The 27,247-nt window shown below is 45.3% G+C and overlaps 1 protein-coding gene across 5 annotated transcripts in view; it reads left to right on the top strand.

Annotated features, from left to right (window-relative positions):
• Window positions 1–27,247, top strand: part of RERE (arginine-glutamic acid dipeptide repeats) — a 167,013-nt gene that overhangs the window by 67,879 nt on the left and 71,887 nt on the right. For 4 of the 5 annotated variants that reach the window (XM_031613497.2, XM_090123046.1, XM_031613499.2 and 1 more), the window contains exons 4-6: window positions 13,743–13,848; window positions 14,773–14,869; window positions 17,463–17,567. In XM_031613497.2, coding sequence (XP_031469357.1) covers window positions 13,743–13,848; window positions 14,773–14,869; window positions 17,463–17,567 — 308 coding nt within the window. Of the gene's footprint in view, window positions 1–13,742; window positions 13,849–14,772; window positions 14,870–17,462; window positions 17,568–21,861; window positions 22,271–27,247 lie in introns of those variants that run through there. The other variant, XM_031613500.2, reaches the window with a different exon arrangement.

Genomic DNA, 27,247 nt, shown 5'->3' on the forward strand with positions numbered 1-27,247 from the left:
GCAGAGTGAAGCTTATTTCCTACACCTGAGAGTGAGATAATTGTCTGCTAAATAAATCAGCAGTTGTCATCTTAAAACATGGAGAGAGAAAAAACGTTATTTCTATTTTTAAAAAAAAATATGCATTAAATGGTTCATTTGCTGCTTTACATGTAGCAAGAGAAGATGGAACTAGAACAAATTTAGCCGTGTCCTCTGGTGTTGAATAGTGAGGGCATCTGTCATGTTTAATAACGCTTCTGACCTTTAGGATTACCGCAGTTGGAAATTTTCTCTCTGGTCATTTGGGGGTACTTGAGCACTGTGTCCCTGCTCAGTCTCCAAAGATACACTGTTATGCTTCATGAGCCCGTGAAGATAATTCATTAAGGGACATTTGTTTTCCCACTTTCAAAATGGTTTTCCGTAGGGAAAGGGAGATGTCACAGTGATGGCTACATCTTAGTGCATCCCATCCCTCGCTGCTTGCTTGGCTATTGCTGGGAGACACGGAGATGTCACTTGGCTGCACGTTCCCCTCCAGCCCTGGGTAGCACAGCTGTGTGTTTGTGGCTCTGTGTGGTCGGTGGCTGCTGTCTGTGCCCATAAGGATCTGGTTGTGGTCCCCCAGCTGGGCGTTGCGTGGCAGCAGGCGTGCTCTGGGCACCTGCTCTGTGTTCCCCACTGCCTGCTTCCTTCCCATCCCTGCTGTGAGGGGCTGTTCCCAGGTGCTGCCCCACTCTTGCTGTGTGATTGTTGTGCAGAGTGAGTCTCTTCTCAAAGGCAGTGATTATTTGGGCTGTTCTCTGTAGATTTAAGGTTGGCACGCCGCGCTGTGTCACAGGGTGTTGATTTAGTACAGTTAGAAAACACTGGGGAAGGTCTTCAGATGGGCCTGCGTCAGCCTGCTGGTGAGAGGTGCAGAGATGCTGGTACGTGGGAAGGAGAACAGCAGAGAACAGCTCTCTGTATGGCTGCTCTGGGTGGCAGGAGGCAGCATCTCTGCCCTCGTGCAGCACCTGTGAGATGCACCAGCTCAGCTCTGCCTGGTGACCCTGGAAAATTCTACCTGGGGCCTTTGTGGAGAGCGTAAATGGGGTGCAGGGAATGGATGGCTGCCTGACTGCACAGCCTGAAACGCTCGTGTGTTGTATAAATGAGGTAAGCCATTCTTCTCCCAGCCTGGGACTTGGAGCAAGGGAGAGGAAGGCATGTGATGGATGTGCGTTTTTGACTCTGTAGTCACTGAACACCAATCCAGGGAGAATTTGAACTTGTAATTTTGATTAAAATGATTGATTTTTAAATCAGTCTGCGTTCGTTTTGGGCCATTGGAGGGTATTTAAAAGGAAAAAAAAAAAACCTCTTAATTAAATTAGCAGCACATAAAGTATCCTGCTCTGCTGTCGAAGCGGAACTTCTGGTTTGTTTTGCTTTTTTTTTTTTCTTTTAAAAGCCATTTCCTTCAAGGTCCTGCTTATTGGCCCGGCTTAAAGATAAAAGCAACGCAAAAGTGTTAAAATAAACAACAAAAAAAAAGTTGTTGCTGAGCGAATCTTAAATTTGAGCTCTTTCCTTTTGGAAAATACACAGTCTGTGTTGTTCTGTAAAGCTTCTCTTAATCCATGCACCTGGAGGTACTGTTGATACACCCAAGGGACGCTGAGCAAAACAAACAATGTTTTCCTTTTGGTTGGAGAACTTCCTTTTTTCAAGTAGTAAAATGCTGATTGTAATTACAGCATCAAAGAGAGCAGAAACCTGTCTAAACGTAAGGGCCATCTTTAAAGGTAAGGCACGGTGAGAGCTGTAAGTGATGTTATGCTCAATAGTTGTCTGCAGGAGCATAAAGTGCACCCTGATGTCCTGGAAGTTCTCAGAGCTCACAGGAAAAGGTGACAAGCCTCACTCCAGGAGGAAACCCTGTGTCCTGGTCTTGGTGTGCATGTGGGATCCTTGCTGGAAGCAATTAGTAGGAGCAGCACAGCAGGCTGTGTTCTGGGCTGCTGTAAGTAAGACCTGACTAGCAGCTGTAAGGAGGCTTGTTCTGTTTACAGATCCTTTTCTATAAGGCACATCAGTAAGGCTGTTGAACTTCAGGGTCTTGCTCTTGGAACGTTTGCAGTGCAGTATTTGTGCAGTGTTGTTTGCTCTCTTTTACTGTTAAGGTTTCCATGAAGTGGATTCATTACTAGTCACAGCCAGCGTGAGGGTTTTGGCAGGTCAAATAATGAATTTAGTTCCTTGCAACACTGAATTTTAAAGGTGCTGTTGCTGGCAATGTCTCATACTGATGACTGGGGGAGGAAATGATCCTTCCCTTCTGCTGTGACTTGCAGTCACAATGCCAGTGATGTCTGATTCAGATGAACTTTGCTCAAATAGCTTAGTAACACCCAAGTGCTTGCATTATGGTGAGAGCGATCATCTTAGGAAGTCTGCATCCTGTGTGCACGACTTAGTGTAACGTGTGTCTTCGTGAGGTGCTTGGAGGATCTAAGAAATGCTAGAGCAGCTCTATCTGCTGCATAAATAAATGATTGGCAGCTTCATGGGTGGAAAGTCCTTGGTTAGAGTGAGGCCACTTGCACCAGTACAGCAGTGTGGGAGGATGAACAATTAATGTGGCAGTTGCACCAAAGCAAAGGGATGGAGCAGGAATGCTCAAGAGAAAGAAATTGCAGCTGTTTACACCCTACTGGCTGCAAACCCATCTGGAATATTTGATTTATAGAAAGAATCAAGTAATTAAGATAAAAGAATATACACGATTCACTACTGTGAAATATTAAGACGTAATTTATGCTCTGTATCTGCTGTAGTTATGATTAGTGACCTAAGGCTGTTGAACTTCCTCTTTATGGATTGCCAAAATGCTGTGACAATTTTCAAGGGAATTACTCTCTTTGAGTTTAAAGAGATGAAAATGGGCTTGCTAACAAGGACCAGCTTCAGAATCTGCTTTCGTATTCTTCTTGTTTAAGGAAAAAAAAAAAAAGAGGAAAAGGGAAAAAAGAGGCAATTAGGTCCTTTAGGTGCTTTGATATGTCTGAACCTTAGGACCTAGCAAGGCAGAGAAAAGGTGCACGATATGTAATAGCACACAATGTGTGCAGTGCATAGCAAGGAACCTGCAGGAAGGCATTCCCTCGGTGCTGGAAGGATTGAGAAACTGTTGTTTGAAGAGAAGCTATTATTTCAAGGTGTTGGTGTTCTGGCCCTGATGGGTTGTGATGTTTTGCATATTTGTATTGCAAAATTGCTCGTAAGCATAGGGATTCTTGCTCCCAGTGCTGTGCTTCTGATCAAAGGATATTATTATGGGCTGTGTAGACTGTGATCGAGTGCTTCTCTGCATCAGTTATGGCAAATTGTAAGGAAATCTTTCAGAATGGTATCCTGAATTCAGACGATGTTTGCGTGCTTCCCTGAGCCCACAGAGCATCCAGTGTAAGCTGCTGGCCTTGGGAAACAGTTTGAGCCTCAAAGCAAAATCCTTCCTGCCCCAGAGTGCAGAATTCCATGAGCTATGGTAAAATACCACTGTGAATCTTTCATCTGTCCACTGCAGCTGTGGTGGTGCAGCTGTGTGTGTCACCTGTCAGGGCATCCCCTTGCTCCCAGGGCTGGTTGGGTGCATTGAAGCAATTCTGCCATGGGTGCTGTTTGTCACCAAAGATGGTGGACCAGGAAAACAAGCAGCTGAAGGTGTCTCTGGAGCATGCTCACACATAAAATATGCAAACTGCATAGTAAATATTTAAATTTGAGTTAATATTGCACCATATTAAAGATCCATTTATTACCGTGCTCATTGAAAATCACTTGTAGGACGGGTGCTGTAGTTCACAGGAATGTAAGTGTTGGAAAATGGCTTGTCACAGTGTAGCTGGAGCCAGGGCATGAATATTTTATTTCTCTTTGCCAAGGTAAGGAGCGCTCAGGTGGCTGCAGGCCTTCTAGGTCAGGCTCCTGGTCAGCAGGGACTTTCCTTTCCCTCCCTTTGCAAGTAGCACAGGGGTTCCCAGCCGCAATCCTGCAGATCTCTGAGCCTTAGAGCATGAGCCACGTGCCCTGTTACGTGGTACGAGCAAATAAGTACAAAGCAGGGAGGTGAAATGGCCAAAACAGAGGGCAGTTGCACAAGTTTCTCAAATATATTCTTTAATATTGTTTTTAAGTAGACTTTGCCCCCTAATGTATGCCTCAAAGAGGGGGAGGGCATCCAGTTTTGCTGTATGATCTCTGATTCCTTTTTCAGGTGAGACTCTTGTTATGCAATTGGAAGAGCTGAGCTGGTGGTGCCTTTCCAAAACGATTTTGTGAGGCATGCTGAGAAAATTGTGTTTGATAAAAGGAAAGTGATCTAAATGATAAGCCACCTCCAAAACAGGCAAATAAGGCTTGATGTTCATTTCCTTAATAAGTTTTAGTAATAGTTGGTAAGGGTGGTTTATTTGCTTTTATGTGACTTTTCTTTTTGTAAACTACTCTGCCAGTTTCTGCAATTGTAGGTAATGCTGTGCACAGAATTCTTTATCAGGTGTCCTGTTGTTTTCAGTGTCATTTCTTAACAGGAGCGGGCAGGGATGATACGCTTCATATAAATCCTTGTGCCTAGAAAAATGGGAGAGGTGTAAACTTCCAGTAACAATATGTGCTGATTTCTGAGTCGAGGGTATTTGGGTCTGAGGAAGATGGGTTCTAATGGCTCTGGCACAAATTGGTTTGAGTTCTGTAGGTGGACGGAATGGTTTATGGAACTGCCAGTAGTTCTCAAAGTGCTTCCCTTCTGAAATAGTACCTTGACTGTTTTAAAAAGGAAGCTGTTAGCAGCTTTGGTTGTTATAGTGCTCTACAGATTATATTGCCCAAGACGAATTATTAGCTTTAGAATAGTTTATTAGCTTGGCTGTCTGCGTTCACTTTAATCTTAGCTCAAATGAGGGTGCAGATGGTGTCTCTGGTATGCGTACGGTGTGGTTAAAAAGAAGACTTATTTCAGATAACTCCTATCTTGGTTCATCTGTCTGTCTGGTCACACGTGAATTTCAGCAGCTGAAAAAAGCTCTTTTGCTTTGTATCCCTCTCCCAACTTTTTCTTTCAGCGTTTTCCTCTCATAGCAGGTAAACACATCCGTTTGTCCTCTGCTGCAGTTATGTCTGATTTTAGCATTTTCAATATCGAGCTATTTCCAGATGAATGGAGAGCATCTTTCCAATCTACTGGTTTAGATTAGATTGTAGCCTGTGGATCTAGCTTGGGGTGTATTTATTTAGTACTGATTTACATACAAATACAAAGAAAAAAATATGATGTCCTGTGTTGCTAATGCTAGGTACTGATGGAGTGGCAGATAGCAGCTATTGTAACTCCCTGGCAGAGGGGTACAGTCGTGTCTTCTGCAGTATGAACATCCTTTAAGGCTGCTGTTCTTCTCTCCTGAATAGCTGCTCTGGTTTATTTCACAGTCGTTCCTGACACTGTGATTTTCATTAAGGTGATGGCGTGACCTTGTTTATCAGCCAGTCTCTGAACACACGAATACATGAAATGTGTGAAAAATTGAGTTTGTTTTTCTGGTCTAAAATGTCAGCTTTTTCTAGAACAGCATATGCTAGGTGCAGCTTCCTAGGGGATGTGAGCATTTAGGTAACTGACCATTTCATAAACAAACGCTTGCATCCTCCCAGGATCTGCACAAGGAGACATTTACTTTCATGCATTTATGTTCCAAATACGCTTTGCTTTTTCTCCATAACAGCATTTGATTGTGTGGTGAAATAGTCATCACAAGATTCTTCTGATCAGCCCTTTTTTTTTTTACTGTGTTTTATATAATTTTAAAAGCCAGCCTGCTGCCACGGTGAGCTGGATTGCAGAGGTGCTTTAATGTTTCCTCTGTCATAACATTCCCCAGACAGCGAGGTGATATTTTAACAGCCCTGCGACTGTTCCTGCCCTGTGCTGGGTTTGCAGAGTAAACTGTCTTCTGATTGTTTTATCCTTTCAGCTCTTGGTATCTCCTGGTTGAAAGGCAAACCCCTTAGAGAGGTGTTAAAGAAAATGTGGCCCCTTGATATTTAAAAGGTGAGAAATCTGTTTAAACTGTATACGATGACATCAAACAGTCCCACCGCTGCGTGGTGCTTCTTTTAATGGAAGCGATAGATGCTGCAGCTGGTGGTGCTCAGCAATTAGGTGTGAACCATCCGCTATCAATGACATTTAGTGGCAAATGTCAGGCACGCTCTGAGTGCTATCTTCATTTCAATATTGCTTTTCTTTAGGATAATGCTTAAAAAAATCCTTAATGGCATTTAATTACCACAGCATATATTCAACGATTAGTTAAATGCATTTTAATGCCATTAGTTGTCAGGTAACTGTTTGCTTGTTGTGCCTGACACAGAGTATTTGATGTACGGCGTGCTGTGCAGCAATGGCAATGCTAACAGGCCGTGTGCTAAGGAGGGTTGCCATCAATCCACTGCCAGATCTGCTGCAAGCAGCACACTGCTTTGTGGAAGCAGCAAACAGATGCTGCTATCAAAACCTGTGCTTACTGCTTTCTGCAGTGGCCGCTTTTTTATTACAGCCTATTAATGAATTCACACCCCTGTTTGTGGCTTTGTTTGTTTGTTTGGTACGGAGTTTTCATGCTGTGTGTAGAATGAACAGCTGAGGTGTGTTCAGTGTGAGTGTGGTATGGCGTTCTGTGGGCGAGCAGGACCAGCAGGCCTGGGAGTGATGTTCTGTGGGCGAGCAGGACCAGCAGGCCTGGGAGTGATGTTCTGTGGGCGAGCAGGACCAGCAGGCCTGGGAGTGATGTTCTGTGGGCGAGCAGGACCAGCAGGCCTGGGAGGAGGCCCAGCAAACTGGGAGCAGACCATGGAGGCCCAGCAGGTCCCCCCTGGGCTCCAGGAACTCAGTGCCACATGGCTGTGTGATGGCTCCACGTTCATCCACACAGCCTTCACAAAGCACATATGCACACTTAGCTGACCGGGACTTGCTGGCATAGACAGCCACTCCTTTTCCCCAAAAAGGAGCAGTCAGCGTGGTTCAAAACACTTCTTTCCCAAAGAGGCTTTTATAAAGGGGAAAAACCATGCGGGTGTGCCATCATCCAGCCCTGGCAGGCTGTTTGTGGGGAGCCGTGCTGTAACAGGGTGCTCAATGATGCCCTTCTCAGCTCATCTGACACCACAGATGGGATTCAGAGAACATAAAAGGGAAACGGAGCAGAAAGATACCACAAAGGGATGAAATGAGGTAGTAAGCAGTGACCCAGAACCTTCGCGGAAGATCTTATGATAGTTTTATTTTAAGCATGTGAGTTTCTAAGTGTAACTGCTTTTTTTTTTTTTCTTTCCCCACAAGATGAAATTATCTTTCCCCAGTCTGAGGTTTTAATGGTGGTGGTGTCCATAAGTGTGTTCCATTTATATGTAAACAGGGAACTTGCTAGGTCTTACCACAGTAAGCAGCTTTGTTTCCAGTAAAGCACAGAAGTTTGTGGATAAAATACTGCAGTTTATTTAAGATGCACAAGTGGCTTGTGGTCATTACCTGAGGTGAGTCACGTTCTTTTCTCCTTGAAAACCCAGAGGAGGCAGTTTGGTTTTCTGGATTGCTCAGCTCTTGAAAGCCTATGAACAAATATATATTTAATAGCGTGTATTTAATCTCTGAGGCTTGATGTGTTGGGGGATGTAGGTGTGCTGGTTTCTGATCCTCTGTTTTGGCCACCAGCTGGAAGTAGGGATGGTGGTATTAATATTGAGAGGTGAAGGTGAGGAAGAAATGCAGGTGCAAATTAGGATTCTTGTTTGGGCCCCACTGGCCATCTGGTTCCAGTTTTCAGGTACCCACAGTCTCATTTCGGCCAGTTCTGGTTTGCATGTGTTAGAATATAACTGCACAGATTGTTTTTACACATGCTAATCTATGTTGTTCTGAAAGTAATTAGCTAATACGGGCCAGTAACTTACACGGTTGATTTTTGGCATATTTTTCTTCGGTCTTGAGCCTCAGCAGACAGCAAGGCACTTTGTTTTATTTTAATGGCCCTGTACCCTTAAGAAGTGTTATCAGAGGGGATGATTTTAGATAGTTACCTATTCTTTAACCACATTATAAATAGAGAAGTGTAAGCACACTGCTTCCGTTTGCTGTTTCAGACTTGTTTTTTTGCTGTTTTTTCAAGATTCACACAGACAGGCATAACTTCTACTTGGCTCGTGGCACATATCTTATTAGAGCTATTGTTCTGCATGGGCTTTGGTCCTGGCAAGGAACAGCAATTTGCCTCATGGTATTCTCATCTGTTCCTTGTTTCCCTTTCGTATGGCACCTAATCCACAGAAGCTATCCTGTTATTGGCATTCAGCATGATCAGTGTCAGCCCCAGTGTTAGGGGGAATTGCTGATACGCACCCCTTGGCATTCATCTGTAAGCAGATGATTACAGGACATTGTTTTCAAAATGGGGAGAAAATAATCAGCAGGAGAAGAGGTGGAGGTACGTGGGGGATGATGCTCTCCAGGTCTGCTTCTGGCTCTTATTGATAGATTAGAGAGAATTATCTTAGAGAAGTGCGATGGTAGGAGTTCAGGGCTTGTCCTTTGCGGTCCTGTTTCTATCAGGGTGATTTTGGGTACCTGGGGAGCTGCCCAGCAGGTGAGTTCCTGGGGTTTGCACAGGGCTGTGTGCCAACATCACTGCTGGGGATGTCTGAAGAAGCTGGAGCCAGGTTTTGCATGATGCTGGTTATGTTTTGGTTTAGTATTAACTCTGTATTGGCTCTTGGCTGACTGGGGTTGATTTTTGGCTTAATTGTTTCAGGATGCTTTGGACATCTGGAAAGCAGAAATTGTGGGGGAGGGGGATGATTTATGAGCAGCACTAAATAAAATTAAGAGAGGTTGATAACTTCAATTCTGTATTGATTTCTTTTTTGGTAAAAGTTTTGGGTGGAGGGGAGGCAGGGCTGTGACGAGCAGACAGAAGAGGGAAGAGGAAATGCTTTCAGAGAGCTCGATTTGCTGAGCTTTGTCTTAAAAGCACGTCTGGCTGAAGCGCCGTGAAATGCCGTGCTGACCTACATCCTTAGGAGACAGATTTCACCGCTTAACTCACTAAGGCCAATGCCATCTTCCAGTGCTATTTGTCAGGCTGTTTCTGATGGCTCTTTCTCATCTTCTCCTGTCGTTGATGTCCTGGCATTCCTGCCTCATGACTCCTATAGCCAACCCACCAGAACCTGTCGTGTCACAGTGAGTTGTGATGGTATGCTTCTTTTATGCTTCTTTTGAAGGCTGTAGCTTTTTTTTTTTTTTTTAAAGACAGTCTAGCAACTATAATGCCAAACCACCCACACTAGGAGACAACATATGGCAGCTCCCGTGAATTAGCATGCGGCTAAGTAACACATCACCTGGTGTTTTCACAAAGGCTCCAGCCCTGGTAGCTGGGTGTGGAGGTTCTGGCCACACGTCCACCTCCCCAGAGGGCACTAAGCACAGCCTTGCAGGCTGTTACGAGTTACGTTTTAAGGCTGGTTTTGGTTTTACAAAAAGCCCCTGATTTGCTTTTGTAGAAAGATGTGGGTAGGATAATGGCTGATTTGTTCTTACATGCATGCATCAGGTATACGTGCAGTCTGAGATTTACAGGTGTCCGTCTGGGCCTGTCTGCTTCCCCCCTCCTTCCTTCTGCAGGAATCACCTGCCTACAAATAACCTGTCCACACTGCTTTACATGATTGCAAACAGTTCTGCTTCAAACTTGATAGACCAAATAGCATTCCCAGGAAAGCAGAGCGGCTCGGAGCCTCAGACCTGTGTTCCCTGCATGTGCAGGACACAGCCGAGTGGAACAGACAGGATTCAGGCAAGGAGAGCGTGAGACCTGTTCTCTGCCTCACAGTTATTTGTATACAAGACTGGATTAATTTCCAGAGTGCTGAGGTGACTTCATGAATCCTAGAAGCTGTTTTGTCTGTTCAACTTGTGAATAAAAGAGACGGGAGAGAAATTCCTGCTGTAAACAATAGCAAAATGTCAGGAGCGAGACATTGTGGGGAAAAAAAATCCTATATTGTTTTGTCAATAAATTATTCTTTCTCCTACATAGATCACAGAAATGGGACCTTACCCTGGAAACAGCAATATTTGATACCCCAGGCAGCTTATTCTCAGCTCACACTTCACTGAATACTGATCGATTATCCGCGGCTTAACCAAGCCTTCTCATTTCCTGCCTGCCATTACTGCGCTCAATCAAGCCGACGTGCTTTGTGGCCTGCCTTGTGCACAGAGATAAGCCATCAAGGCATGTTTCTATTAGAAAAGCTCTTGTAGATGGAATAGTCATTAGGTAACACTCAGGGGTTTAAAGGTTGCGGGGCTTTGTGTTGGTTCAGGTTAAGAGGGCAGGAACAGAGCAGGGCTGCCTTCTGGGGTCCCTGTGTTTGGGGGATGGAGGAGCGTGTTGCCATGCTTAGTGCTCCTATTCAGCATTTGTTTCTTGCAGCATGGTGGTAGCTCTCACTTTCTGACATTTCTACTGTGCTTGCAAGAAGTAATTGAGGTAGCTGTTAATGTGCATGCATCTAAATTAAATAATCAAGCTGCAAAAATAACATTCATCTGTAGTAATGACCTTTGTATTTCCAAGCTGAATTTCCTTGGCTTACAAACAGCTGTTCAGGTTTCTTATTATTTAATTAGAAAGCAGCCTAGAAGAAGATATCCTGATAACGTGGCGTTACACAGGCTGTGGCAAAGCAGGAAGGAAAGGGACCCTAGCTGTATTTCTGTAGCTCCTCATTGCCCAGCATTCTCATCTCTGTTCCCTCGCTCCCTTTGCCCAGGCGATCTGACACGACTGCTGATCCCCACCACGCAGCCTCCTCTTGAAAATTAATAAATGTCAGAATTGAGTGAGTGTTGAAATACTTGTATAGCAGGAGCAGAAATGCAGGCGGTGATTCAGCAGGGACGGCTGCGTGGGTCGATAAGTGGAGGAAGTCAAATTACACTGGGATTGGAGCAGGCAGTGCTGCGTCTTGGGGCGTAACTAGAGCTGTTTGCATGGAGGAAAATAGTTTTCTGGGAGGGCAAACGCTGTCCCAAAGGGAGTGAGTTAACCTGCAGTGTTAAAAATGAATTAAATCGTTCATTTCAACTGGTTTTGAATGGGGGTTCTATGAGAGCTTCTATGCTACAATGCATGAGACTTTTATTTTGATCAGTGAAGTTGCTGTTAAAATATTTAACATCTATTACAATAACACGAAGACCCTTGGTAGCTTAGAATTAATCCTGGTGGTTGTTTTTTTTTTTTTCTGTGTTAAAAAAATCATTGTTGAAAACACGTTTGAAGGGAAAGATGTTCTTTTCCGTGTTTCCATTTTGCTGTTTGTTTCTTTGAAATAGCTCCTGCTCACCGGCCCCAGCGCGCCCATCTGTCAGCTCCAGCATTTGGTGTATTGCTTCCAAAGCTAGTTGTGATTGAGCGTGGTAGCTAAATAGGGCAAGTAATGAAGGATGCTGCTCAAATCCCTCCGAGAGAATCTGCAGGACATCTGCGACCGTTTGCACGCTTTGGTTACTCATAACGCCGGGGAGAGGACATGAAATCTCTTCAGATGTGAACTGCAATGTGTCAGAGCTCTGTTTTGAAGTGTTTTATAAGAAAACCGGCACCTTGGAGGTGTTGCAAATGCTGTGGAAATCAGTGTGTGTGTGGTTTTAAAGGGGACCTGTAAGATTTTGTTCCGCTTCACGCCCTTAAAGGAGGCCTTGATTTGTAAATGGTTGAGCAGATGTTTGTGCACAGGGATGCCTTAATCCATTTACACGTTTGCCTTGATCTTGTTGGATGTCCAGAACTGCTTCATACTTAAAACAGAAAAAGGGAGGTGGGAGGGAAGGGAAAAAGGCCCAAAGCAGCAGCAATAGAACCCCAGGTGAGTTCTTGTGGAGAACTGCAGCAATGGGCACCGTTTTCACTTAGGTAGGAGTTCTGTAGCACCAGGAATCTATTTTAGGCTGAAAGAGACACCAGATAGCTCTTGCTGTTTGTGGTTTCTGCTATTCCGGATTTGACGTGCAGCTATCTGCAGTCCTGGTGTGTAATGGCATTGGTAACACAAACACTTGGTGAGCGAGGGCCTGCCTGCTCTTTTGTGTGCACATCCTTGTGAAGTAACCAGCCTGACACCTCAGGGCAGCGCCCACAGACCTCTGTGTGCTGAGGGAGGCTCAGGTTGTGGGTTTAAGAAGGCAAAACGATGCTTGTTGGCTAGGAGAGAACCCAGCAAAACTGCATTTTCTAGTCTTCCTTCGTCATGGTTGTGTATGCACAGGTGATGGGTCTCCTTTGCAGTGCTTCCCAGTGCCTGCTGGTGAAAGGCTGTAGTGGGGTGAATGGAAGCTTGGGGTCCTTCTGCTCAGTGTAAGCTGTCCCTGCCTACCCTGCTCTGTTCAGCCTTGTGTGCAGCACCATTTCTGCCTTCCAGACTTTGCCTGTTTGATTTCTTCCGTGCATTTTTGTCTTTGCCTGCAAGTGTGCTGTTACACACCCAGAAGTAAGTTCAGGTTTCCTCAGTGCATCAGTTGTGATCCGGAGCGTTTTTGTGCACAGAAGCACATGTGCTGGAGCAATGCACTTTTGTCTGGCACAATGCTGCCACTAGCAGTTCTTGTGTGGCATTACACGTGTTTTTAATGAAAGGCTTCGAGGAATGTGGATGTAGTGGAAAGATTCTCGTGTTGTTTATCGAGCGTAATTGGTGGAAATTATTGCACTAACGAGGCTGATGTGGACAGGACTGACAGTAAGAGCTTTCTGGCCCAGTAGCCTATTAGCAAACCATTAAATGGAGAGGTAGGGGTGAGAACAGAGCGATGCAGAGAGCTGTGGCCCAGAGCCCAGTGGTGGTACAGCTGCCTCCTTTCCTTTGGGGATGCTCCTTTCCCTTTAGGCCTCCCTCCTACTCATTGGGTGTTTGGGATTAGCAGGAAGAAGTGACTACCAGGGGCATCAGAGATGAACTGAAGCTGTCATAACTGGATTTAAACATTCCTTTAAAGTGGTACTTAGGCTTGGTTCCTCCTAAGAACAACGAACTGATAGCTGGTTGCTCAAAAGCAGAAGGTGCTCCTGGGGAAGATGTGATTTTATGTAAGTTTTGCTGTTGGCTCTCTGGTACCACTTATGTTACAGGGAGTCGGAGCCTGTAATTATTGGGGTTAAAGTACAGCATCCTGTTTCCTGTTCGTTGGTGTCTGAGAGTGTAATAAGGAACTTTTACGATGGTGTCTGAAACCATCTGTCCTCAGTGTCTGTTGGTTGCAGCTGTAAAGTATGGTGTCATTGAATTGTGCTGTGTGTCGGGCTGTATGTCTGGCTGGTTGGTAGGAACAAGCAGACTGGGATCGTGCTGTGTGAGGCCACACGTTCCAGCCTTTTTTCTGATCCCTTCCTTTTCTTGTTTAGTTTTTGTGAATGTATCCATTGTATTTCTGGTGTGATACAGAGACACAGCTGTGTGAGAATGGAGTAGGTTCCTGTCTTCTGAAATTCAGTCTGTCATTAGCACATTGCCCTTGTTTCCTGGCCATAGAAGTTTGCTTTCCTCCCTTTTGAGCCTCAGACTTTCTTCATTGTGAAAAGAAATGTTGTACTTTGGAAGACTGTCTCAGATGCAGCCTGATTTCCTTTTTAGTAATGCCTTTAGACCTTCTTTTTCAGAGTAAACGGGACCATCTCCTTATGAATGTCAAATGGTACTATCGCCAGTCTGAAGTCCCAGATTCAGTCTATCAGCATTTGGTTCAGGACAGACACAATGAGAATGGTAAGTTAGGCTCTCTAGAGTAAGGCCTTTACTTGTTCTCTGAATTTTAACAGTCTGAAAAGCAGGGATGCTTTTGCATATGGATGTGAAGCAAAGACTGCTGATGAGCACAAGGCATTAGAAGATGGGTGATGGCGTTTACTTGCCTTGTTTGTTCCAACCAATGTAAGTCCTGTAACCATATCTATAATGGGATGTGTTTCACGTACACTTAAATTGTATGGTCCTATGAGTCTTAGAGAATAGAAAACAAAAACAGCATTGGATCCCCTGTAGCACCTTAGCTGAGTTTCCTCCTTTTCTCTCTGCAAAAACAATTGTGTTCTTAGGTTTAATAGCAGCAGGGGAGGAAACTTAAGTACATATTCCAGCGTCATTTATCTCTTGCCTCTAGGGGAGACATAACATTTCTACTGTAATTGGTGAATTTCCTTGAGGCAACAGTTAAGGTTCTGAAGATACTCTTAGGTGAATAGTGATGACAAAACTGATGCTTAAAATGTGCATCACAGCATTTTTTTTTGCTACGTGACAATATAAAACTGAGCATATCTTTTCCTTTTCTGGAGGCATTAAGGATATTTGGCCTGGGCTTTAAGCAAAAGCTGCGGGAACCTAACTCACTAATTTCTTTAAAACTTTATACGTGGGGATTATAAACATATTGTCAAAAAGTGAACATAACTTCCCTTCAACAGTTCAGATACAGCAGGGGAATTGGCTTGCAAAAATGGGTACCACGTTATTTCCCTACCTTGCAGGCCACGCAGAGCAATTTGAGTGTTTGCCATCATAACACTGAGAGTTCTGTCTGAGAAGCATCCTCTGACCTTGAGCTGTGAGAAACACCTGCGAGATGATAAAGGTGGATGCTTTCAGTTTGTAGCTGATGTGTTGAGGTTTCTTGTTTTTGCTTTCTGGCAGACTCTGGACGAGAGCTTGTTATTACAGACCCAGTTATCAAGAACCGAGAGCTCTTCATTTCAGACTACGTCGACACTTACCACGCTGCTGCCCTCAGGTAAGCTGCAGAGGAGTGGTGCAGCATCTCTGAGCTGGATGAGAAAAACCTTACTGAGAGAGAGGTGCCTTTCCTGGTTTGGTTGGGGATCATTAGCATACTGCTCAGCTTTCTCCTCATCTGCTGCAGTAATTAACTTGTGTTATCTGTTCTCGTTCAAGAAGGAGCTGTAATTCTACAATCTCATTTTAATCCCAGTTAATCAATGTTGCTCAGAAGATATTGTTTCCCATCATTGCAAATTTAGATTATTGCCAGCTCCTGCAGAAATACTACCCTTCCCTCCACCGTGTTTGATTTCACCATTAACAATAGCGTCTCTTTGGAAAGTGACTGTTAGCATGCAGCCCTGATAAATTGCATTAAAGACTTTTGCTCCGAGGCGCTTGTCATTGTCGAAGCTCAGCTGAGAGCTCCATTAAAAGCTGGCTACACAGACAGGAGGTAATGGGCTCCTGCATTGTTCCCTGCATGCTCCCCTTCCCAGGGGGTTGCTGCCCTCTTTGCCCACTGAGAGCTGAACTGAAGTTCCTGACCTTTGGCTGAGCAGAGGGATGCACCATTACTTAATGTTTCCAAATAGGAATCATGAGGCATTATTTTTAGCAGATTTTCAACGTGCCAAACGTGCATGGATATTGTCAGAATGCAAATTGAATAATCTCTCTGATAATAATGCTCAGATGGTGTTTCACCAGGACCATCTGGAGACATTTTCTTTGTTCAGAGTCACTTTGCTGAAGCTGCTAAAAGACAGACTTGCAGCAAATTCTATTACAAGGGTGGGAAGAAATATTTGATTTGCATATTAGAAGATGTTTGATAAACTTGAAACATTCCAGTGATGTGCTGTAATCCTGTGTGATGCCACAGCACAGTCCTTGTGTTGCAGAATGCAGCCATCCTGTGTTAAATCAGTGGGCTTGGAAAGGATTTAGCAGGAGATGGGCTGGCCTGAAGGAACCAGCCTTGGGAATCTGATTGTCATTTAAATACGGAGAGACTGAGCTGTGCGTGGGGAATTTCCATGGGGATATTCTAGCTTCAGTTCTATGTTCCTGCTGTTTCCTTGCTTGAAGAGAAAGGTACAAGATGGGGTGTTTGTATACCAGGAAAACTTAGAAAATAACCTTTTCTTCTTCCTTTCTGAAAACAGTGAAGGATGCTCTTGTGCATTTTCCATTCTTTTGTTAATTTTACATGGCTTGTAGGTGGCATCATGGATAAAGATTTACTTCTGTTGATTTTATTTAGCAAATTGTAATTGATGCTTGTAAGTAAGTTTTAGTGTACAAGGCACATGAGGGTAATTGCACCCGGGGCTCTTACAGTTGGAGAGCATACAGCAGCAGAATGCATTGGGATGCCTGGAAGCGAGGTTAACTTGAAATCCAAGTTTATTTTCTATGAAATTAGATTATTTCTGTGCTCTCTGCAAACAAATGGATCTGGTCGCACAATGAGTTGATGACAAACGAGGAAATAAAACCATTGACTAACTTCCAGTCTTCTGCTCTGACTAGCAGGAAGACAGAACTAGAGGATGCTCGTGGATCCCCTCCAGTAATGTGTAGTGCTACTTCTCTGAAGTACTGTGTCTTGCTTTCCTGAAGGTAGATAATACATACAGGCTTATTTGGCCAACACTTATTATTGACTGTCAGGCACATTATTGAAGGAAACTTAAACTTTTCCTTTCATGTGAAATACCAAAAGAAATATCCCTTACTAGGAGCAAACTGGGGAACTAGATTCAGGCATGGAGGATAAAATAAATGCTAGTGAGCAAGTTTGTTTTTCAGTGTTTCTCTGTGGGAGATCTCCATTGTGGAGCCTGTTAACATTCCATTACAGCATGGCAGGACACATGCAGCATTCACTGTTGGCATTCACTGTTGCTTTGCCCTTTGCCAGAAAGGTAATTGGCTGAGAATTATAGGCCATCACAGGGACAGTGGTGTGCAGCCCCAGCTCTCAGGATAGTCCTATGGATTCTGTCCTGCTCACCTTGCTGGTCCTCCTGGTGTTTTTCTCTCACTTTCAGACCTTGAGGTTGTGTGGGAGAGTTTGTTATGAAGCAGTTTGCTGTTCTTGCTGTTGTGTGGTTTGTTTTCTGTACTTGAAAGGATCGAACCAATTTTGAAGTTGTCTGAAAATGTTCTGAACTGGAAGCTTGTGTGGCTTTCTAAATAGAAGCCCAACTTCCCAAGCCATGCGGGCAGTAGAACTTTAGAAGCTTTCTAAAAGTCTTAATTGTAAGAAGAAAAAAGCTATACAAGGACTGCATAAACCTTAAAGAGAAGGCATTTTCATGATTGTGTTGCAAGGGCAGGCACTGTTTGTTTCTCTACCAGGTGGAGGTGGGACTCTTCAGGAGCCTGTTGGCCGAATGGGAGTTAATGAGTGTTTGTAGTCTGACATGCTGTGTCTTCCATTGCCACCACGGGATGAAACTGCATGGGTCTTGTTAAAACGGGCTTGTGTGTGGATTTTGCATATGAGAACTGTGACTCATGCACAGATTACCATGGTGTTTAATTAAAATAACTTATTTACAACGGAGCTCTAATACCATCTTCCCTCTTTCTTTCAGGGGAAAGTGTAACATCTCCCATTTCTCTGACATTTTTGCTGCTAGAGAGTTTAAAGCGAGAGTGGATTCATTTTTCTACATACTGGGCTATAATCCAGAGACGAGGTAAGAGAAGTGACTTTTCAAGGCAACCTTTACCACAGATTTGAGCCTGCAGGAACAGGAAACCTTTCAAAGGGGAGAAAAGCTGAAATCAAGCAGGATGCTGATAGAAAAGTGGGGTAGAGGGAATGTGAAGGAGAAGCTGCCTGTTCCTGCTGGAGGGGTGTCTCTGTTTTTTTTATACGTGTATAATCTAAAATATATAAAAAATTTATATGTACATATGTGTGTATATATATAAATAGTGCCTGATAAATGCTTAAATACCCAATTCAGATCTGTAGATTTATTTTTAGATGGTACAAGCAGTAGCAGGAATTGTTAGGTATCTTGTTGAGTAAGTGCACGTTGTGGAAAATGCTCATAAGATACCTATGCATCTTCTAGTAAGCAGTGCTGAAGCTTTCACTTCTAGGAAATCATACTGAGAGTTTTTACATGTGGAAGATGTGCATTCATATGTAATTGCCCCTGTAGGATTCCTTACCAGTAGCTACTTGATGCTTTGCTGGCCTTGAGTGTAGTTGAGATAGGGAATTTTTCTAGCAATTAAAGCCTATATGAAGGAGGTGTGTGCAGCACACTCTTCTGATCCATGGAGTCCTTGGAATCTTGCTGGGTGTTGTCTGAGCTGCCTTTATCAGCTAGGTTCACACCTTCCTTATTCTCAAGTCCAGATGCTTAGCTCATTTTCACCTGCTTAGTTCTGTAACTCAGAGCAGCCTTACAAGCCCTATCCTAAGGAGTTTGCTATCTAGGGGCATTTTCTGTGAGTGCTTGCCTGTAAGATTGATGGAGGTTGATGAAGGGCTGTGCTGGCTGAATGTAGTATAGTTTCAACACAGAAAACACAGTGACCTTGTGGACCCCTATTTCTAGTGATATTGTCAAGAGCAACAGTTCTTTAATTAGATAGGCATGCAAGTAATAAATAAATGCATTGTTACATTGTAGATGAACAATTTTTAATGGAATGTAAATCCTCTTGCTCCAAGGCATAGCCTGCCACTAACTGGTTGCAGTTGTGAAGAAACTGTGTGTGTTATTACATAACTGCTTATTCCTGAGGTTTCTTGTACCTTACTCTGAAGTGTCTTAAGCTGTCAGTATGTCTGAGGCAGGATATTGGATTAAGTACAATCCTTGAATTGATTCAGCCTCTGTTGGTAGGAAGTTTTGTCAGTATAGGTCCCTAGGAGGCAATCTTGCTAGTGTATGCTGCTGAGCTCCGGGGAGAAAAAAGCACATCAAGTCCATTCATATCTTACAATATATTCTGTTAAATTGCTTTTCTTAATGCTATCTGTGTGTTTTCTTGGAGAAGTCCAAAAAGAGCAAGTTTGTTGCAGTACATCTCTGATGCTGAGCATCACACTTGACCCCTGTTTTAACTTCATCACTTTTCAGTGCGTTTTGATTTTGAGGTAGAGAACAGTAAATGAACTACTTGTACTGGTGTTGGAGTTTGCTGCTTAATAATTGCAAAATGCCATTTGTGCCAGAGCTGTCAGGCAGTTCTAAACTCATTTTATGTGGAAATAGCTGTTAATTCTTCTGAGTATTTCTACATAGAGAATGTCTGAGATCAATGAAGTGACAAAGCACTGCACTTAGTGCCCAGCTGATTACTCAGAGCAGCCAGCTCTCAGTGCCTTTTCTTTGATTGCAGCCATGCCTTATTAAGCTTGTTTTGTTTTGGGCTCGGGATGTTCAGAGTAAGGCCTGAGCTTGGGCTGCTTTGGCCCATGTTGAACCGTTTGCTACTGCATTACAATATGTGCTGCTTTACCTTCTAGCTGTATTTGGCTCTTGAGAGTGGAAGTATCCTACCATGACAACAAAACTTTGTCTTGAACTTGATCTGACTTTCTCCTCTGGTGTTTTATGTCACGTGGTAAACATGGAAGACTCTTTTTCTGTGGTTTGGAGCGTGGATGTGTTACAGGTACAGCTCAGGATGTGGCCGTGAATCCCTCCCAGCTGGACTGCAGCAGTGTGGGATGGGGTACATTCTCAGCCCAAGCTGCTTTGAGTTTGGATTGCATGACAAAGTTGTATTTCCCTTTGAGTGCTTTCAGTTTGTATTCCACATAAGGTGCTGATGTTTCTGTCAGGCCTCTTGGTGTGTTGGGAATGCAGAATTTCAGTGCTTTGGTGTGCTAACAGCTGTCCCGAGGCCTGGATGTGAAGGAAGCCCTGTGTTCTGTGGGTAACTTTTCTTCACAGGCAATGGGGAGCTGGTTTTGTGCTGTGGATTTTGGTGAAAGGTTACACTCTTCAGTAATCCTCACGTCGGTTCAGTAGTTGAATATAAAAGTCAAAATGAGTGTTGACACCTCGAGCTGAGTGTTAATCAGCTTGCAGGCAGGTGTGAGCTGTGTTCATGGCTCTCCATTGTGGAATATCTCCTCTGAAGGGGCAGCCAGCTGGGAAAGAATGTTCTTTTTACACTCAGTGCTTTAAAATAATTTGTTTGCTAGACAAGGGGGATATTAGAGAAGGGAGCTGAGTGAGAGGACCTATAAATCTGATTACTTCCTTCCTTGTCTGCAAGGAGAATTCTATTAAAGTCTGAATCAAGTTTTTGTTCCTTCTCAATGGGAAACACAGCAGATGGAACACAAGTTTCAGGCCTAGGAACAGATAAGAAAAGTGTGTCTTAAGAAGCCAGTGTGAAGTTGTGTGCAAGTGGGGTTTACTGAACGCCCTCCTTTAGAAAATAATTGAAGTTCGAGAAGAAATTTACACCTACAACCAAAATGTGAACAGACTAAAAAGGAGTAGGGAGCTCTTGTGTTTCCATTCCTTTGTCTGGTTACATTTTAGCAGTCAGAATATTCTGATTCTGTGCATATTGCGGCGCCTAGGGCAGTGAGAGGGTGAGACAGTCGCACCCATCCATCCTTATGTCTCAGTGCAGAGCCTCGAAATGAGTTCCAGTTATGCTTGCACTTAGTAGTACATTATGACAGTTTGTGTCATGGTTTGTTTAAATAAGACAATTCCTGCAGCATATATTAAGTGCAATTTAGAAAAAGAAAAGAGCTTAGCAATGTTAAATACCATCGGGAAGGTGTCTAAAATGAAGGTCTGTGTGTATGGTGTGCTCACAGGGCAGGAAGCAGGAGCTGAGCTCCTGTGGTCATTGTGCCTGCTGGCTCACAGCACCCTACTGATGGCCTGTGCTGCACGTTGGTTCCTTGTGTCTGTGAGGTTATCTCCGGATGAAATAATGGCAGACAACTTTTTCTCAAGTACATGTTGTCAACTAAGCACAATAAAGCAATCCAGAATGAGAAGAAATGAATCCAGAAGTGTCTTTCAGTTGTTGTTGAAATGGAGGTTAGGTACTTCTGTGCTCCTAAATCTTCTGTCTTAGAAGCCCTCTGCTGGTAGGGGCTGTGCAGAATGTGTGGGGTAGTTCTGTTGTTCTTGTCAGGTGGGGAAATGTGGTCAGTCTGCCTGTGAGTTTGCTGCCTTCCTCCTTTTTGGCAGAGCCTATGTTTGATCCAAGTCCATCTTTCATATACACCAGGGCCCAGATCCTTGGGCAGATGAGTTAAGCTCAGGGAGGGTCCAGCAGGTCCTGTAGGAGCATGGTAACTAACACTTGGTTTGCTTGGATTGGTTCTGCATCCCCAGCATGGGGCAGGGGCACGGGGTGGGCAGCAGGAAGCCTTGGGGTGGCAGTAGGGTGGGAAGACCCACAGGTGTATCCACCTGGGAGAGGAAATCTGTGATTGTTCTTTGTGCTTGGCTTTGCTTGGTCTGAGTTGTTTTGTTTCTAAAGTTTGTAATCCCCAAACTTTTAGTCCCTTTGTAGTCTGGAAGTAAACTCAAGCATCTGGTCTGAAATGGAGGCAGGGATTCTCATGAAAACATTTATGCCATAGGGGAGAGGGGCACGATTAATTTCTTGCACGTATATAGCTAAGAATGCTGCTGGTAATCATTCTGATGAGCAGGCATGGAAGCATGCAGGAGGAGGTGTCAGCAGAGAGCCAGGCTGGGCAGCTCCTGGGGTCACGGCATGGCTGTGCTGCTGGCAGTGCTGCTCGCAGGCTGTCACAGCTGCAGGGACGGGGAGAGAGCAAAGGCAGAACCAAGGGAAATAAGGGTAGAACGAGAGCGAAGGGGAATCAGCGTGCTGCCGCATTTACGCTGTGTGTCACGATGCGAAGCTTCTGTCGCTCAGATCTCCAAAAGCCTTTAAGCTTTTTAACCGCTGCTATTTTTCAAAAGCCAATCGCGAACTCGATTTCTTAAAAAAAAAAAAAATAAATAAAATAAAAGCTCTCGAGGCGCGTCTCGGGCTCAGCGCGTTGGCTGTCCCAGAGCCCCTGGCGAAGGCCCCACTTCCCTGCACACTAGCTTGGCTGGCAGAGCTGCAGCCTTCTCCTGCTGTATGCACGGCAGCAGCGGGCTGAGATTGATTGCGTGGGGAGCGGCGTGCGGCCGAGGGAGGGTCACAGCACATGCTCAGTGCCGGCAGTCCGAGGGCGAAGTTTCTGCGTTCTGCGTGCAGGCTTAGGTCATAGCACAAGCTCAGTGAAAGCTCGCTGAGGTCTCTCAGCCTGCATGTGCCTCCATTTTGAGTTGGTAGAGTGGAAAAGGCAGAGTTTGAGCTGTTAAGTAGGAGGTTCAGGAATACATCTAAACCCACCAGAGCCTGTCATAGTCATGGATGATCCATTCAGCCCCTGCAGGTAGGCTGCATCACTCTGGCCTCCCCTAAGCAATGCTGATTTTTGCTGTTATTTGTGACTTCTGCAATGTTTATGAAATCATGTCCTTCTTATTGCATGCTCCTCAGAAGCTTGTAATCCCACCAGCTTTGCTGCACAGCTCTGCATGAGGGCACGGAGCAGGGGATCTGCTGGCGCAGGGGTGCATGTAGCAGAATGCTGGAGCTGTCTGCACTGACGTCTTTTTTCCCCCCCCTTTTCCATTCTCCCCCCCCCCCCTCCCTCTGTGGTGCACTTTGCATTTTGGCTGTGCTGTCTGCATGCCAGCTTCGTGGCATCTATGCTGGGAGCTGCCCAAAAAGGGATGCCCGGGGCCTGCAGCATTCCGGGGGGTGTCGGCCCTGCAGCCATCCTGCTGCTGCTGTTCCTCGGGGGATCAGAAATCCCAACAGCAGCGTGGTTCTGCTCACCTGTCAGCCGCATGCAGATAACACCTGTGCATCCTAAATGTGGTGATGTTGTATGCAGTGAGGTGCTTGGCGTGTGGCAGCTGGGCAAGCTGCAGCCTTAGAGGGCTAGTTGAATTTGTAGCCTTCTGAATAAAGGAGAGGATTCTGGCTCTGTATGTGCAATGATAACGTGCCTGCAGCTGGCTGTGAGGCTTGTGTGGGGCCAGACACAGCCACAGCAACTTGTTGCTGCTAAATGGGATGTGGTCTGAGAGGCTCAGGTGAGCTGGGAGCAAGCTCAGCTCTGCAGCAGGTGCAAGCAGGAGGGCTGGGGTCGGGCGAGCAGGGAGTGCTGTGATGTCGAGCTGCAGGCTGACCTGTCACTGCTCCACCTGTAGTCACTGCTGGACTGCCTGCCTTGTGTTGGAGGGCAGGCGGTGACTGATGAGCAGGGCTGTGAGGTTTCACCTGCACTGGTGCTCCGTATGCTGCCTGAAATAACAGTCCTTTCTGTTTTTGCACCTATGGAGTGCAGAAATCAAGAGTTCACACGGTGTGGATCACTGCTAATATTTGTTACGGGCTGAAGCAGAGCTGTGCTAATAATTATAGAAATGATGTTCCCCTAAACTTCAGCCTGACTGAATTGCTGCAGAGTTGTGTTGCCTCTGTATGCCTGGGAAGCATTCTTATTCCTAATAAAGGAGCCATTCAAATACATCCAGAAACACAACGCTGCTCTGCAGCTGCACAGGGATGTGGCATCTTGTGTCCTTACGTTTCATTTTTATGTTCTCTTGTGTGAAGAAGGGAAATATGCAAGGGGTGGGGGTTACCAAGTGGTCTGCTTAGCGCTGCTCATCAGTGAGTGCATGCTCGTGCATTTAAAAAGGATTGGAAGAAAAATGCCACTTCTAACTTGAAACGAGAATTTGGTCCTGCTTATTTTTACAGGTTGGAGATTAAGTTAAAATAGCACAGGTGGACAAAGATGAAAGCACCTCCAGGCTGTTACAAAACCAAATCTGTTTGTCAAGTTCGAATATGGCATTGGGCAAAGCGAGCGCTGCTGGAATAATCTGCCAAATAAGGCATTCTTTGCTTAATTGCAGACATATGGGAACTCGTGGGCATGACCCGGTGGTGTCAGCTCCACCAGCTCCCTGCTGAACCATGCCTCTGGTGTCAGAGCTCCTGAGGTTTGCACAGCCTGCCTGCTCTGGGCTGCCAGTGGTGCTGGCTGTGCTGCAGAGGCCCTCTGTCCTTGCTCAGAGTCCCCCTGGTCCCCCTGTGCTGCCAGCAGAGCCTGATGGTGGAGGTGTGCTGGAAGCTGCAGCTCCTCAGAACTGTCTGAGGTTGCCCATTTTTTTGGGGTTGCTGCTCATATTGCATTTTTCAGGTGAAGGAATGCTGACTGAGTTCTTGATAGTCCTATTCTTTTTTTAAATTATTATTTCTAGGCTTTGTTTCTGGCTCTTTCAAAACTCTTCATCAGTATGATTACTCTTCCTCCTGCCTTCCAGCTCTCTAGGCTGTGATTTGTTTTAATTAGAGCTTTGTATTCCCAACCAGTCTGGTAGAATTAGGGGTTTCCACCAACTAATTTTTTTGGCCTTTTGATCAAAGCACTGATGTCTTTATTTGGAAGTAGACACGTTAAAGAGGTGATCAGTGGAGGCTGCAAGCACAGCATTACCCATGCAGGTGATTCCTCTATGGAGGGAGTGCTGGTTTCCTCCCAAGGACTTGCTCTTGGCCTGGCTGTGCCATGATTGCTTCCATCCTGCCTTTTTGCATGAAGGTGGTACTTCTAAGGACCGTGTAACCTTAATTCTCAAGGAGAAACCTGATGCTGCAATTGTGAAAAAGCTTTCCCTGTCGGACTCAAACATCTGCAGCCACTTCCTTCCCCAGAGAGCAGCAGGAAGCACAGCCCTCTGCTTCCCCCAGGCTCTCCCTCTGCAGTCAGCAGGCAGGTCTGAGCTCGTGCAGGAGATGCAAACGTTGGTGCAGACATATTCATTCCTGCTCCGGATTGAGCAATCACCAGAGGCGTTCCCATAAGAGTTGGTTTGGCTGAAACACAGGTCTGATTATTTTTTTTTTTCAGTTGGAACAGAAAATTGCTTATGCAACTTTTTATTATAACGCGCTCTGCTACAAACAGGTTCTAAAGCAAACTTGACTTCCCATGGCTGAGCACTAGCAAGAGTATTTTCTGAGCATTATGGGACTTCTAGAAAAACGTGGCTTCAAACAAACCCTGTGTTAAGACGGGCTGGACATGTGAAGTTATGCAACTCGACGTGAAATTTCTGATGGTAGGAAATAACTGAATTTCTGATGGTAGGAAATAACTGTAGAAAGAAGCTAGCAAGCTGTAGTTCAAGTCTCTCAGCAGGTGTCTGGAGAAGGCAGCAGGGCTGTGACATGGGGCAGAGCTGTACTGGAGGCTGTCTGCTTTGCAGCACTGCTGACATCCCACAAGTGCTGGTGCTGCAGAGCAGCAGTGCCTGTGCATTCTGCACCATTAGTGCTCAGCAGGCAAAGACTGGTGCTGCAGTGTGACAGGGCAGCGTGAGGCAGAACATCCTGCCAGGTGGGGCTCTGGGGGGGATGCAGCCACACTTCAAGCCCTCATAACCTCATTCATGATCACTATGGTTGGACTGCAGTCATTTTTTCATCCATCTAAAGAGCGTTGGGATGGGGAGAGCTGCTGCTGAGGCTGGTGGCACCCCTGGTTTCCCATCTTAAACTTCTTTTTAATTTTCTAGGTACTTTTGCATAAGTGATATGGACCTGTTGCAATAGGGAATGGGTTTTAGAAAATAGGTTTTGAAAACCCTTAAAGAGAGCTGTGCAGAAGATGAGAATAATGAATGCATTTAAATCTTCATTCTGAAGCATCCTTCTAGCATAATTACGGCGCACCTCAGTGCTTGGAATCAGAATGATTGCACCAAGAATGGCACAGGACGCTGCTCCATCGCAGGGCAGAGCAGTGCAATTAGTGCATAGCACGTTCCTTGCTGTACTTCAGTGGTAAAAGGGAAAGCATGAAAGCAGCAGCAGTGCCGTTTCAAAGGCTCCCCTGGGTATATGTGACCCCTGACCTGGGAGGTTTGCTCCCTGCCTGCTGGCTCTCAGAAGCCGGGCTGCCCAACACAGAGCCCATGGGGTGTGCTGCATTGGGGCACTGCCTTGTGCTCACATCAAGGGCAGCTCAAAGCTGGGGCTGTGCAGAGAAGTGCTGCACACAAAAACCCACAAAAGCGTTTAGCTTCTGCCTCTGAACTCTGGGATTTTGCAGCAGATTTGCAGCATTCAATTCCGTATGGCTGTGGCAGTGCGGTAAGAGTGGTTGGTGCTGCAGTGCCTGATCCTGAGCCATCCTCACTGCTGGCCTGGCTGCTCCCTGGCAGCTCAGCCCCTTTGCTCACCGTGCCGTGGTCCTTCATTGCGTGATGAAGGCAGGTGACCAAACAGGGGATAGGCGTGTTCCTTCATTGCAGGACCTGTTGTTGGCAGCCTTCCTCCTGTTCCTTTCTCATCTTCACCTCTGAACTGCTCTCTGCAGTGCTGCTCTCGGCCCCGACCCTCCAACCTCCCCTTTCCTTAGAACCACAGGGACGAAGCCTTTGGAGCTGACCCACCTCTCTGTGCTCTGCTGGGATCAGTGGGTGCTGGTGCTGCCCTGCTCTGCTAGAGAGGTTTCTGCCTCTTTGATATTCCGTTGCAGGCTTCCATCTCTCCCTGACCAGCCCCTGTTTACTTTTCAGAATACAACGTTGCCATGGCAACAGGTTACTTTTCAAAGGGAACATCTTGTCATTATATTTAATCCACTGCAGCTGAAGAGGACTGAAATATTAAGTTGTTGTTGCTATGGATACTGCTTTGTTACATCAGTTTCTTTTGTGTCAGATTTCATATACCGTGTTGGGTCCTCTTTTTTTTTTCCTTCCCATAGAATAAACACGGAGCGCCTCGCCATTATGATTGTAATTGTGCTCCACCAATATAATTTGGCTTACAACTCTATGGTACGTTTTAGTTTCCATAGCAAGAATTTTTCTTTCCGTTTGCAAATCCATTCCTGGGGAGATTGAAACTGTCTGAAAGTATTGGACATGTTGTGTGCCCTTGGAGCAGGCAGCTCCCATGGTCTGACCACCCCCTGCCCAGTGCTCACTGTTCTGCACAGCCCTTACCTACCTGGGGTCCCCTTGGGGTGGGAATGCCATCAGCAGATGCTGAGTTGGATGATGGAGGCACACAGGGCCATTTCTCCCCTGCCACGGTGTTGTCACGGTTACAAGAATCACCCCATCCAAGATTTTGCTTTTATCTTTGCAGTTCCTTGTAGGGTGGTAGGGCATGTGCAGTCTTGATTCTGAGATGCTGTATTATTAATATTCAGTGTCATGCAAATGGGGAGATGGGGGAGAATTTGGAGTGCTGGGTTTTTTGTTGGTTTTTTTTTTCCCTACCTAAACCAAAAATTGTGAACTTTGCACAAATACGTTCTGTTTTTCAGCAGCCTTTG

Source organism: Phasianus colchicus, chromosome 22, assembly GCF_987193195.1.
Source record: "Phasianus colchicus chromosome 22, bPhaCol1.hap1.1, whole genome shotgun sequence".
In the NCBI taxonomy this organism is placed as follows: Eukaryota; Metazoa; Chordata; class Aves; order Galliformes; family Phasianidae; genus Phasianus; species Phasianus colchicus.